The sequence below is a fragment of the Setaria viridis genome, chromosome 2, assembly GCF_005286985.2.
Source record: "Setaria viridis chromosome 2, Setaria_viridis_v4.0, whole genome shotgun sequence".
Taxonomy (NCBI): domain Eukaryota; kingdom Viridiplantae; phylum Streptophyta; class Magnoliopsida; order Poales; family Poaceae; genus Setaria; species Setaria viridis.
The window spans coordinates 4,846,586-4,861,641 of NC_048264.2; the positions used below are offsets into that span (position 1 = coordinate 4,846,586).

Here is a 15,056-nt window from a genome sequence, read left to right on the forward strand (position 1 = left end):
CCCTACCAACGGCCCACGGCCCATAACCCCTCGCCTTCTCCCCTCTACTAAAGAAACGCCAAACCTCCCCTCCCCTCCTCCCTACGCCTTCAGTCCTTCACACTTCCCCAGCAAAGGAGAGCCGACCGCATTCCCCCCTTGTCTCTCTTGTCGCGAGCCACCGGAAGCTTCGGCCCCTGACGCGTGGGACCCCTCCCTCCCTCCCCCCTCCCCGTCGCCGGCCATGGCGGGCCAGCCGCCGCCTCCTCCGCCGCCAGGGGGCGCCGAGGACGACTTCCTCGAGCACTTCTTCGCCTTCCCCTCCGCGGCCCCCGCCGGCGCCGGCGGGGGCCACGGGCACGCGGGCGCCGCAGCCGGCCTCCACGGTGGGGACCACCCCTTCCCCCTCGCCCTCAGCCTCGACGCAGCCGCCGAGGCCTCAGCAGGCGCCGCCAAGCAGGTGAGCTCCTCCCCCCCCACGCCGCGCGAGTGGCCCCCTTCGGCTGGCCCCTGTTGTTTCACTAGTCGAAGTGCACTGACCGACTGACTCCTGAGTCCTGACCGAGGGTGCGCGTGCTCTTTGCAGGACCGGGACCCCGTGCAGCTCGCCGGCCTCTTCCCGCCGGTGTTCGGCGGCGGCGGCGTGCAGCAGCCGCACCTCCGCGGCCCGCCGCCTCCCCAGGTAGCACCCGCACGCCCAATTTTGCGTCCCATCTGAATGCTATGTTCCGTTTCCTTTACTTTGGGGAGTTTTGGAGGCTGCTGCTGATTCTTGTCAGTTACTTGCAGATGTTCCACGCGCAGCCGAAGCCGGGTGAGGGAGCCATGGCGCCGCAGCCACCGGCACCGCGGCCCAAGGTGCGGGCACGGCGGGGGCAGGCGACCGATCCCCACAGCATCGCTGAGAGGGTAATAGCTGTTAAATTATCCAGCTAAACTAAAAACCGTTGCAATTTAGGCTGCTATGTCATCATCTTGGTGCAAACGTTAGCGAAATTTGTGGCTGATCTGGCCAGTAGTGACCACGAGATTTCGGGCGCCGTTTTCTGTTATAAAGAAGGTCACTTGCTCACAAGATTGCCTTGGGTTTAAGCTAGATTATAGCGGATGTTGCGGTGCAAGTAATTGGATGTGTTTAAGGAAAGGGTTGCTTTCATATCTAAGCTGTTGGGTGGCTGTTGTGGTGGCGGCATATGGCGTGCTGTTTAAGCATCATGAGCTACTTGCCGCGTAACCATGATGTTGCATTGTGTTGGAAGTCACCACCTTTTGGACAGTTCATACATCAAACGGGAAACTTGTTTTGTAGTGAGGGTGCTATGATTACCAGAGAGGTATCTAATGATTGTGTTTCAAGGTGTAAACCACATGGTACTGAGGTCATGCATTACAATAGCCATTAAGAATGGAATGGCTGGCTGGTTGCCCACATCTTTTTTTATCCTTCCTTTCTATTTATACTATTTTTTCCCTGAATTCTCATAGGGTTCTTAGCAGTTCTTTCTTTAACCTCCATCTGCTTTGATGCAGCTAAGGAGAGAGAGAATAGCAGAAAGGATGAGGGCATTGCAGGAATTGGTCCCCAACACAAACAAGGTAATAATTCATGCCATATTTCCGGATCTCATTATAAGCATGCCAGGACTTGCGTGTTTGACATGCCTAGCATGGAATTTTCAGCAAGTGGTCCAGGCTTATGATGACCTGACAGCAGGGTTTCTCATAGTGCGTCTAGTTCTTTTTGTCTTATGAACATGATTATTTGCAGAGGTGATAATTATTGTTCCCTCATAAGTACATAATTGTGTTCACCAACAGTATTTTGCATGTCGCTTGAAATAATCCTCGCTTGGTTCAGTTTGAATAGTTATGTGAATTTTATGAAAGAGAAACGTTACCTATCAACTGGATATTGAGCTTCGAGCTGTAACTCCAAAAAAGTTGAACAGTAAGCTTGATGTATTGCTTCAAACTCTGCAGACAGATAGGGCAGCCATGCTAGATGAGATCCTTGATTATGTGAAGTTTCTTAGGCTTCAAGTAAAGGTATGCTTTTTTTCAATGTAGTGTTGTCTTTAACATCATAAACAACATTAAACATCCAATGTCTTTTATCTATTTAATATGGAAAAATGTTCTAAACTTGCAGGTTTTGAGTATGAGCAGACTGGGTGGTGCTGGTGCAGTTGCACAGCTGGTTGCTGATATTCCACTCTCAGTTAAGGTAACACTCGGAAAAATATAGGGTTTTATGCTAGTAGCTCATTATGAAATTATTTTGATTAAAATGCTTGCTAATTTTCACAAATTATTCAACCCCTTTTGCATATATAGAACAGAACAGAGATATAACTGTTTGGTGTTTAGGTTAGTTGCCACAGATTATTTGCATGTATGCATTCTTGGCTTTTATTATTCAGCAATGACCACACCTGTTGCTGTTTGTTGGTAAAGAATATTCTATGTTTACTACTGAGTTGACTGGTCATGGTTATATTTTCTACATCTATCAAGGAAATGCCAATTTTGTTTTATTGGTAGAGCTTATGTGGCTAGGCCTGCTTTTACTGTGGGCTGACCTTTCTTCAGCAACCAATCTTGAAAACATATGGTTTGTCAATTTTGTACTTTCATAGCATGGCTGCATTGATAATGGTGAATGATAATATAACACAGCCATGATGCTTTCTTGATTAACAGACTCATGGTAGTTTTCTTTTGTGTCTTCGTTCATGAGTTGCACCCTATCTTTTACACTGTAAACTGAATCTTGCTTGAACTACTAGGGTGAGGCAAGTGACAGTGGGAGCACACAGCACATATGGGAGAAGTGGTCAACTGATGGCACAGAGAAGCAGGTAGCAAAGCTGATGGAAGAAGACATCGGGGCAGCGATGCAGTTCCTCCAGTCCAAAGCGCTATGCATGATGCCGATTTCGCTTGCAATGGCAATCTACGACACTCAAAACCCCCAGGATGGCCACTCGTTGAAGCCTGAACCCAATACATCTTCGTAGTATAGTAACATCAACTTTAGCGTGCATTCACCCCTAATACTATTAGGCATCGATATATCCAAAGTGTATGATATACCGAGCGTTTCAATGTGCTAACCGTGAAGTAGGAAAGGACCTAAAAGATCATCCCCTCTCGAATCAGTTAAATTGGTATATGATGTAGCCTCCCCTTTCCCTATTTTGTTCAAAGCAGCTTTGATTGCAAGGTATGGTAAGCAATATTCTACTCAGGCTCATACATCTTTCAATGTGCCTATGAGTGCAAGTGATGGGTAGAGCTACCAAAGAGTCTAGCCTGCTCTCATGCTGTTTCCTTTTGGGTCTGTAGTGCACTAGCCAAACACTTTGTGGTAGGGCTGGTCACCCTTTTGGTAGTGGATGTTTGGACTGATGAAAAGGGGCTGCTGATGTATGTGCGTAAGTCTGAGCAAATGGTTGACGAAATTTGAAAGAATGTTGAGATGGAAGGTGACGTCGATGTCAAATGGTGGCGTGATATCCTGTCAATTTTTCCAGTGTGTGGATGGAGGTCTCGGTCAATGGAGGCTGAGCGTGCGATGATCGGCTTGCTAGTGGGAGCGTGCTCCTCCTGGGCTTCACTTTTCTGTCTACAAGTCGCCGTCTTGATAAGAACTGTCTGTTAAAGTTTTAGCCCCTTTTTGTGCTACTGGTTCATACCTGAAGCTATATATATTCCTCTAGGCTGACTTAACATGTGTTCAGGATTCATGCTGCCACCTTTTATCTTAGGGTGTGGGTAACAGCTGTTGTCGCACTGTTCATTGCCGTCGATGGCAGGTTTTCCTTCCAAGTTTCCGTCATGAGTCTGCTAATCTGATTGTCACCAGCCCTGGATGTTTGACGCTTGTGTGAAGTTTACCTGTTATTGACGTGCTGTTGACAGCAAGTAGTTGAAACTTGAAAGGTGGTGTTCATAGCTGGTGCTCTGGTGCAGACTTGGAGTACTTTTGCCTGGATGGAATCCACTACTGGAAGGATCATAGGCAGGTGATAAAGGGGCATTTTTTTAAAACGAAATCAAGATAAAGTCAAGTCAATTTTATATGCTGAATCCTTTTTTGTGAATACATTGGCACTTACTTTACAAAAAAGTGCTAATTGTTTGGCACAATTATTTGGACTAGTTGGATTACCATTGTTACATGTACTGACTGTCATGAGATAATGTTTCCATGGAATGCAAAAATGCTGGTGCTTTCTATGTACCTTGCAAGAATATTATCTGCATCTGCCGTTGTAAACTTGTTTTGAATCCTGTTTGAGAAAGATAACACTGTTGCACTCATCCGGTTCCAGCTAGTGCGGTTGGTGGTTGGTCGAAATGTTCAATTCATCATTGGCCTGGCTGTTGTTGTTATTGTTTGTTAATAGCATCTCTTTATGTTCCTTCTTATTTGTGGCTTCTTTTGGCAATTGGCATGCATGCTCAACATTATAACAATGTGAAGACATGTACAAAGGTTGCACATCAGCCGTATAATAAAATAGCCAAATCAGTTAAATTCTAGTTGGAGAGAACGAAAAGAGGTCACCTCTTGGCCAAAATGTTCTTATTCTTTGGTTACCTTGCCTTGCGTTTTTGCCTTACCTTGCCTTGCCTTGCCTTGATCACAGCAAACTTGCCTGTCTTTGATGTAACTTGGTGTAGCACCAAACATATGTTTGGTTTTCAGCTTAAAAACTAACAAAACTTTAAGCCTATCTAATAACATCTTGCCACAACACAAATGTATGGCGGACCTAGACTTCATCACAATTAGTTACAGGTGTTCAAAAGTGACCATAATTCAGTCCATATATTTTTGTGCAGCCTCTGCTGCCAGGGGTTCAACTGCATTTCGAATCCTAGCATAATCTTGAGTGTCCATATGGCAGAAGAAGCCTTTGAAGATCAAAGTCGTCTCCATGATAGGCACGAAGCCTTACAAAAATGGTGGCGACTGGTCCGTAAGCAGACATGCTTGTGGCTATTTTGATTGTTTCCCGCATCTTAGGCTTGTTTACCTCTCCCAGATTGTTAATACGAGCCAACAGATCTTCATAATGACCTATCTTTATCGTGTTCTCGGTGTCTTTGAGAATGGATAGACTGATAGGGGTGTTTGTTTCTTTAGCACCTCCTAAAATTCCTGTCACATCGAATGTTTAAATATTAATTAGGAGTATTAAACATAGACTAATTATAAAACCAATTGTACAGATGGAGACTAATTTGCGAGACGAATCTATTAAGCCTAATTAGTCCATGATTTGACAAGATACTACAGTAAACATGTGCTAATGATGGATTAATTAGGCTTAATAGATCCGTCTCGTGAATTAGCCTCCATCTGTGTAATTAGTTTTATAATTAGCTCATATTTAGTCCTCCTAATTAACATCCAAATATTCGATGTGACATGAATTTTAGGAGGTCCTAAAGAACCAAACCTCTAGCATCTCAGGGTGGATCCTTGGATCTTGGCAAAAAGATCATTGTAGGTCTTCAACTCTATCACCAGCTTGTTGTTCACATTGATGGCTTTTCTGAGCTGTTTATTTAGCTTTCTGGAATTCCATTTTGCTGCTTTTAATTAATCTGACGACAGGGCCAATCCGGTCCTCTACAACTAGAGTACAGAGGAATAAAAAAGGTACTGTAAAGAAAACATTCACTTCGCTAAAATATGGGAACTTACGAGGCAAAGGTTTGAACTTTGAACTTTATACCTGTATTTCTCTGTTGGACGTCTATATATGTTCTTTTTTCTCAACTATAGTGTTATTATGCCCAAACTGGTCAGGTCCCTATCCTTCTCGGTCGTCTCAGATTTCAGGACCCCATGTTCTCGAAGCAGTTCTCTCTGAGAAGCCACAGTCTCTTGAGATTGCTTGGTTTCACTCTGCAGTCTCTCAGTCTGCTCTTTGAGCCTCTCTTCAAGAATTCTGACCCTTTCGCAAGCTGCAGTTTTCTCTGATGTCGTGTTCTCCAACTCTCTGTGGTTTAGATTAATATTAAAGCAAGGTTAACAACATTAAGCAAATAATTAGTAAGGGAACAAGAATGCTTTATTCTGGCAAAATCTTCATAAACCTGACTTTGGCTTATGTAAGCCTCACTACGCTGCAATAGACTTTTGTGAATTCTGGTAGACATGAAAGTTGTGTAAATGATTAGAAAAAACAGATATACTATCAAAATTGACATAACTGATGCAGGATGGGCACAAAGCAGAGTCATTGACATTGAGACATTGCTTCCTCATGATGTCTTCTCAGCCTCACTTGATGTAGCTGGCTTTGCGGATGGCGTTGCTGTCATCTTTGTGCTGACAGATGAGGGGCTTTTCACTATTGATCTCGAGTCCTACCGAATCACAAAGGTGTGCAAAGACGGTTCATGCTCTGGCAATTTCCACACTCCAGGTAAAGAGACTCTCGCATCCTGTCTCTCTTTCCTTAACATGTGCAGATTTTGCTTATTTGTGTTTTTTTTCTAATATTTTAGTTGGCAACATGAAATCTAGGATTGTGGCATGTGTACTCAAGCACATTGAATTCATATCACAGTTACATTATTGAAAATATGATACTTTTATGTGAGAATTTTCCTATGAGCTCCTCATTAAATTGATGAACACGCATAGGATTTTTTTTGTTATTGTCACATCCTGAATTTTCTGGATTTCAGGATGTGATTAAAAAGAATAATGAAATAATAATTTTCTCATAATTTTAAAAATTTTCCAACATTTATTTTTCTTGACAGGAAATGTAGTATAGGAAAAATAATTGGTTGTTTTTCTAAATTAAATAGTGTTGTTCTATGTGTGTTGCATTCATGTCAATGCATCTTAGTGTTTATTGAGTGCAAATGTTTTAAAATGTATTTAGACGACGATCAGGTTCTTTTGAGAATTTTCTAGCTTTTTCTGAGATTTATTCTCAATTTTCTAGAGCTAAATCTATTTATTAGAAGGCTTTAGAACCCTTTTCACGAGCTTCAAGTGTTTTATTTGGACTGTTCATATCCCAAACTATCTCTAGGATTCTTCCTGGTATGTTTGGGATTTTCTAGATATTTTTCATGCTTTAAAAACGATATCTAGAATTATCCTGATTTTGTTTTGCACTGGAAATTTTATTCCGGAAAATGATAAACCCTAAATCCCGGATCCAAGCAAACCCGACCCAACCCGTCAGACCCTAACCCTACCCAGCTCTCCCTCTTTTCCTTCGTTGCAGGTGGACCCAACCTCTCCTTTGGGCCGAGCCTACGAGGCCCGGTTCAGGCCCAACTGAACCCATCTGCCCTGCAGCTCTCTCCTGAGCTGCACAGGCAGGCAGCGCCGCCGCCACGCCAGTTGCGGCCACCCGCGCCGTATATAGAGGGGCGCCCCGTGAGCCTGCGACCCCCTGTTGCAGCCGCCTCGTCCCGCCGTCCTCGCCTTGCCGCGCTGCGCCACTGTGTGCAAGCACCCGCCGGAGCAGAGCACCGCCGCCGGCTCGCCTGATTCGCCGTGCCTGTCGACCATCGGAGCAAGCTAGCGCCGTTAGGAGGACCGCATCGCTGAATCGCAACTCCGCATTGCCCACCTCCGTCCAATCGTCGCCGGAACCCCGCCACCGTGAGAAGTCTCGAGCCGGTCGTTGTTCACCGTCTTGACCGGCCGATTCACCGAGACGCTGCTCGTCGGGGCAAGAGAAGGACGCCACGGGATTCGCAACGCCCGGACGAGCACCCGCCGCCGTTCGTCGTCCCTGTTCCACCGCCGGAAGAGCTCCACCGCGCGGAGCCCGAGCCACCGCCGGGGTCATCGTCGCCTCCAAATTCCGGCCACCGCTGTTCACCTCCGCCGTAGGTGAGGACACCCACGGACTCACCCTCCGCCTCCTCCATCTCCTGCGCCACCCGTCTGAACCCTAGGCCGCCCGAGTCGCCGGCGATTCGAATGCCCAGAACCACCGGACGCTATGGCCAAAAGCTCTCTGCATCCACGCCCCTGAAGAAATGTGTAACTTTTCAAAAGAACTTTGTGTCTTGGAAAGTTAACATATCGACCCCTGATAGTTTAGATGCCTGCAACCTAGCCCTAGTCCTGTCCTTTTGCAGATCTAACCCCAGAGATTCATCTATTCGCAGTGACTATTCACTGAGTCTAGAGTTTCCTCTCTGCTAGATCCCTAGAATCTTTAGATGATCATACCTCTTGCGTTTCGTATCCGTTTAAGCTTGTTCTTGCTATGTTAGTTTCGTCTAACCATAAATTACACGCTAGTCATGATGTTTACCTTAATGTGTGTTTTAAAAATTTATTATAAAATTTATTTGATTAATGTCTATTTGAATACATTTTCTTAATAACATTTAATTAGGGTTTACATATCGGTTTTTCATAGTTAATATTTATTGGACTAATGCTATTTAACTGAGTTTTCTAAATAAAATCTAATTAGAGTTATACCTCGCTTTCATAATTAAATGTTAATTTGATTAATACCTATTAAGCTTGTTTTCTAATAAAATCTAGTTAGATCTACACTTCCGTTTTTCATGATAATGTTAAATTGATTAATGTTTATTCAATTTGCTTTCTAAATAAAAGTTACATAGGTTATATCTCGAGTTTTCTTAATTAAATGTTAATTTGGCATATATATAAATGTGTTTTCGAATTGTAAATTGGTTAGTTCAACACGAATCATAAAGTTATGCACTTAGATATTCCCATAGAGGTTATCCTTCTCCAAATTAAATGATTCAAAGTGGTAAAAAAAATACATGAACATTTGTAACTAAAATTTGACTAAGCTTTACTTCATATTTTCAAATTATAAATATAATATGAGTTAGTTCGAACATAAGATATTTCTTTGAAATATCATGCACATTGATTTATACATTTAAAATGTATGAAGCACATAGTTTCTTTTCTTTTATGAACCCAAATCTTTTGATAGTGTATCTTCTCAACCAAAGTTTCGTTCTAGTTGGTTCTTGCTGCATTAATCTTCTAATCGTAAACTATAGTTTAGCAACGTTGTTTCGTCGTGTTTCGTGTTTTTATAATAAATATGATATTAATTTTGACTAATACTTATTTACTTAGCTTTTTCTAATTAAAAGCTAATTAGGTTTATACATCGGTTTTCTTTAAGCAAGTGTTAATATGATTAATATCAATATGAATGAGTTTCTAATTATAACTTGTCTAGTCCAACACGACATATAAAGATAGCGATTAGAAGTTATTACATATAGTTTATTTTTCAAAGTTAAAAGTTTAAATGGTATAATTTATACATCAATATTTATAAATGAAAGTTGATTAGGTTTTACATCGTATTTTCATATACAAATAAGACACGTTAGAAAAAAATCTAGAAATTATAAAAAAATTAGAAACATCAAACATCAATCCTAGAAACTCTAATAATCATAGTCATTGGTCTTTTTTATTTTCTAAAAATTTACCCAACACTATCATCATGAAAATATTCTATAATAGTTTTTTTAGCAATGTGTCCTTTTTTCCCATCGGAGACTCCACATTTGTTCTCAAAATACATGCTAAAAAAATCCTAGAAATCTCGCAAAAGTCATAAACAACAAATATCAATCATGTAAACGCTAATAATCATAGTCATTGGTCTATTTTATTTTCTAAAAAGCTACCCACCACTATTGTTATAGAAAACATTATAAAGTAAACCCCTAAACCTATATCTATATTACCAAGCTCTGCCATTATAAAAAATCTTATCCAATTTACCCATGCATATCATTATAAAGCATAGCTTAAAATTCTATTCTAAATTTGTATATAAGTTACCCATGTATGTCGTTATTAAAAATAACCTAAAGTAAACACCTATATCTTAATCTAACTATCTTCATGTTCACCAAACAAAAATGTCCAAAGTAAACTAATATGTGATTCTAAATTACCTATTTATATTATTGTTAATATATAAATACTAAGTTAAGGTATATACATGTGGGCTGTCACCATGTAGACCATTTATACATGTATATGAGGAAGTGATGAAAAAATATTAATTTTTATGCTAAACACAATATATGGAGGGAATTGTGAACGTGGATGAAAAGGTGTATAGAGTTATTATTAATTAAAAAATAATCACAACTGGATAAAGATAAGTACACATCTAAATATATGAGTATTATGTTGAAGTATTTAAAAAAGGAGAGAGTAGTAGGTAAACAATTTTGATTATTAGCTATAAGTCTAATTTCTAACTAATTTTCAAATATAATAGCTTTTAAAAATATTAGCCCGTGTGGGAGCACGGGTTGATGTACTAGTGCTTATTAGTTAGTACTGCTATATATATACTCCATGCGTCCATAAATATATAATGTTTAGGACACAGTACTATTTAGTTCAAAAATGAACTAATTTACTTATCCTAAACGTCGTATATTTGAGGATGGAGGGAGCATATGCTAGGAAGGGTGCCATAATCTCAAGTGAAAAGTAGTCACCGATCACCCCGAATGCTCGATGAACACTGAATGATGCATATGCGAATGTGCGCGGGTTATTGAGGCTAGCACGAAATTGGGCTGCTGAACAAATTGTTGATCCGCTGAAGGAAAAGGCTAATACCACTAGAAGCGTCGGTAGCAGAGACAACGTCTTCTACTTCGATGGCTGGGATGGTTTGGGGGCGTTCGCCGTTCTCCGAGCCATCGCCACCCCAACTTCACCAGATGTGAAGAGAGCCCTGGCCGAATTGGAGTTTGAGCAGGTCATCCACATCAACTGTTCAATGTGGGAGAGCAGGAGAGCCCTTCAGAAGGCAATCGCGGAGCAGCAACAAGTGGTCTGGGAGATACATCAGCACACGCAGAAGGCAAACCGCAGATTATTGGTGATTTTCCACAATGGGAGCAGTGAGGAGCTCGACCTGGCCACTTGTTGCGGCAGCTTGTCTCTGTTGCCAAGCTTCAGCATCACGTGGGTGATCCATTCTACCAGACATAGAAGGGGGCCTTCTTTGTGCCATCACATCATTTTTGCTGTTTTCTTATGTGCATACAATCTTTGTAACCTATCTGTTACGGGCAAGTAGCGCAAGACTTTACGCGGGACCTTGTTTGAGTCATCCACGTAAATCACAAAAGTCACATTTCTGTTTATCCTTATTATCTTTATAATAAAGCATGCAATTGTTGCAACAAACATGAATCTTTTGATAAGGCAAGCCAAGACCCTCTAACAATTTTTTTTGAAGGATAGAAGTCCTTTGGCAATTTACTATCAGCAGGTAAGAGTTCTTGGATGAGTGCCACGATATCATCATAACACGCAATGGAGAGGTTGCACTGTGACTTTATAGATATCAACCGAGCTGTGGTTGACAAACTTGAATGTGTTGTTTGGTCGTGAACTAACTCTTCCGCACTAGCAATCATCCTATAAAATCAGCAGCAGCTGTTGGCTCCTCATCCACTATTGATGGAGCAGCTGCAACTAAGTCAGCCAACATAGTATCCATGTCATCTATTTCACCAAAACCCTCAAATTCACGCTGCTGTGGCCACGCCTCTTACTGTGTGCGGTCCAAATTCTATAGTTTTCTTTAAACCCATTTTGACATAGGTGTAGCTCTACCTTACCCCTTTCATGCCGAAAATAATTTCGACACATAGAGCAAGGGCATTTAATGGTACCATATTGTACTACACTATGATTAGCGAAGGGAAAATCCAAGAATTCCTTTGTATGGTCAATCCAATCAGATGTTGGTCTACCATGGTTCCATCCACCATACATCCAATCACGCTCAGCCTAGTTTACTTTCACTGTTACCATTCACAAATTGTTACAGTTAGTGATTCAATACTACTATGGCTACATCTATTCTCTAAAACTGAGGAATCACAGTGTTTATTTGAAAAAAAAAAGTTATCATCCAATGTTTCATATTGGTTATCACGACATGAGCAAAATAAAAAAAACTTAATCAAGGCATCCATAAAGCACACATGAACAAGTAAAATGGCACATGATATTGTTAATGCATTAACTTCTATATCTGAAAGTAACAGTTGAAAGAGGACAAATTAATCATACGAGATGCAGGAGGTGGCGGTAGGCTTCACTATTGGATCTTGTGCTCGACACTAACTCCCTTCCTTCGCCTCTTGTGGATCCTTCCTTCTGCACCTCTTCTGGATCTCTCGTGCCTCTTGCGGCCTGCGCCTCTTGTGGATTCCACGAGCAGAGAGGAGTGTGTCAGGGAGGCGGCGGTGGTGGGGGCGACGGCGCTTGGGGGGAAGGCGACAGTGGCGGAGGGTGTCGGAGCGTTGGTTGTGGGGAGGATGGCGGCGGGAGAGCGGTGGTCGTTGAGGGAGGGTCGGCATCGGGGAGCGGCGTTCATTGGGGGAGGGACAGCATCGGGGGAGCGGCGGGCGTGGAGGGGAGGGATGGCGTTTGGGGGTGTGCGCTTTGGTCGAGCGGCCAAGGCGTGAGGTGGTAGCGGCAAATGGGATAGGGTTCGGAGGGGAGGGAAGGGTGGATATTTTGTTGGGTGGGTCATCAGTATGTGGGCCCAAGTGTAAAGTAGCATGGGATAGAGCGCACTGGTCAATTTTTCATGCGCAAGTGACTTTTTGCGCAGGTTTTTTGCATGCGCCCTATGGCGAAAGATTTCCCGTCGGTTTTTTCACCGATAGGAACCCTTTCCTGTCGGTTCTATGCACACCGGAACTGGTAGACCATTCCTGTCGGTTTTTCACTATCCTGACGGTTCTACTAAGCTGTAAGGATTTCGTAGGATGTTTCCTATCAGTTTTCCCCATCCGACGGGATTGGGTGAAGTTTCCTGTCGGTTTTCTTATAACTGACGGGAAAGGTTCAAACCAACAGGAATTTCCGGTTTTCTGGTAGTGAGTATCCCAGATTGATGGCTTATTGAAGAGATTATCTAATTTTCATCCACATTGGTCTTCAACATGTAATCTGGATCAGAAGTATCCAATTGAAAAGGATGACCACCGATCAATTTTTGTTTATTGCTAATTTGGATAGTTATAATTCATTTTATACATCCTTATCATATTCCTTCATTATGTTTAAAATATGTAAATTCCTCTAACAACATTATAACATATACCTTCATCAATGCCTAATAATGTTTCTTTTTTAATCCATCTTATTATTCTAGCGACTCTGCCACGACACTATCATTTTACCTTGCTCCATTTTTTAATAAGCCAAAATTTAAACTTAGCCCGTGGGAATACTATCAGCTATAGCCTATCGATATACTATATATCCTCAGTATATAACTTTCATGACAAGCTATAACTAGTTTAAAAATAGGTTAATTAATTTATCATAAATTTCCTATATTTAAGGATTGAGTTAGTAATTTCTACTAGAGAAAAATCTCATGAGTTAGCACCCCCACGAACAGGTCACAACTCAATAAGCTACTGTCCATGGACTAGGCGGACTATCCATCGCTCCCAACCTGTGCAGCCTGCGGAGAGGATGGCTGAGATTTCCTTACTCGGCCACAGAATGCCGCGCCACTAGGTAATGTTTCATGGGCCGGATTGTTGTATACATGCCTTTTGTTTTTTAATAGCCAAGTTTTTATTTGTTTTTCATAGTGGTGTTTATTTCCTTTTAAAGTGTTTTGATCTCTTCCTTCCTTTTTTTTCTTATTCCATTTTTCCTTCTTATTTTTCCTAATTGTCGAATTTATGACCCTTTAGTTCACTTTATAACTATTTTATCTTCTATAAGGAGGAACATGTTCATAAATTATATTCACTAATCATATAATGTAATTTGGTTGTTTTCATGGCATTCATGAGTTGTTCTGTGGCACATCTAAATTGTTCCTATGATGATTTTTTCGTGTAGAATATTTGAAATGTTCATGGTGTATTTTAAATTATTCCTATGCTACATTCTTGTTGTCCTATTAGAGTATTTGAAATATTCCATGGCATATTTTTTTAACTTAGCTTATGATACAGTTCTATGGTTCTTTTACAATATACAAAATGTTAGGTGGCATAGTTTAAATTGTTCATGCAGGTGCAATCAAACTTAGAGAAGTTTTTTATGATACAACAAATTTTTTTTATAATTTGTAACAGGAAGGTGATATGGAATAACTAGGGATAGCACGAAGAACCTATTCGTCGCCCTAATCCTTAGGAGGCTCTAACTACTTTTAGGATTCTTCTTGCTTGCCTAAACTAGAACTCCTTGGCTGCCTTTATAGATCATGCGCCTACTAACAAACCAACTAACAAATCTTATCCAAATAGCTAACCAAATCATATCCTAACAAACTAATATCTGTCCCGTGGTACTGTTCACACGCTACAGTACAGTGGGCCCAAGCCTAGAGCCGGTCCCACTACCATAACAGAAGGAGTATTATTATTAGCCATTCTTAGTTGTCATGTAATCAGGTTTTATCTCCACTTGTTTTACTACTTCTCTCTCCCAAAAAACAAGTCATTTTTAGAATTCAAAATTTGTCTAAAAAACAAATCACTTTACCCTATTTAGCATGTGCATGTGTATGTTGTTTAGCGACAAAAATAGCTAATAAATAGGGGCAAGCAAGGTCATTCTAGTTCCTTGTTAATCTGTTTTAAAATTCTTGAATGACTTTTTTTGGTATTGAGGGAGTACGTGAAAAGTTTACCAACTATGCTGTTTAAGAAACCACGCTGTGTTTGAAACTTTGAATGCAAGCTACTGCCGAAAGCTCAGATCCTATGTCTACATTGGATTCTCTATCTTTGATCACTTTGAGTCGCCCACAAGGCAAAAACAAAGAAAAAGAAAAGGAAAGGTTGATACTCAGTTAGCGTTACAGTCGCTCGCATGGAGAGTGCGTCAGGCAGATAACAAAGAACAGTTATCCTTGTGTTTCACTACTTCTAACAGTACTAGCATACATACCTTTCAATCTTTAATCCCTTTACCTTTAAAAAATCCTGCAGCAGCTAGCTGGCTACAAAGCAAAGAACCAACTTTCTTCTTTTTCCTGGGAGCAAGCAAA

General features: G+C 41.3%; 1 protein-coding gene across 1 annotated transcript; it reads left to right on the plus strand.

Moving 5' to 3' along the window:
* Window positions 1–84: 84 nt before the first annotated feature.
* LOC117846187 (transcription factor UNE12) lies at window positions 85–3,226 on the plus strand. The gene is made up of 7 exons (XM_034727303.2): window positions 85–439; window positions 566–661; window positions 769–888; window positions 1,510–1,575; window positions 1,960–2,025; window positions 2,129–2,203; window positions 2,766–3,226. Exons 1-7 carry the CDS (start codon window positions 224–226, stop codon window positions 2,994–2,996), a joined length of 870 nt encoding a protein of 289 aa, XP_034583194.1. The 5' UTR covers window positions 85–223; the 3' UTR covers window positions 2,997–3,226.
* Window positions 3,227–15,056: the final 11,830 nt, after the last annotated feature.

What these genes read in the sequence shown, in the direction of transcription:
- LOC117846187 (XM_034727303.2), top strand. Translation starts at nt 224, where the DNA reads ATGGCGGGCCAGCCGCCGCCTCCTCCGCCGCCAGGGGGCGCCGAGGAC. An exon ending in TTCTTAGGCTTCAAGTAAAG is followed by an intron (nt 2,026 to 2,128) that starts GTATGCTTTTTT and finishes CTAAACTTGCAG; the next exon opens with GTTTTGAGTATGAGCAGACT. An exon ending in ATATTCCACTCTCAGTTAAG is followed by an intron (nt 2,204 to 2,765) that starts GTAACACTCGGA and finishes TTGAACTACTAG; the next exon opens with GGTGAGGCAAGTGACAGTGG.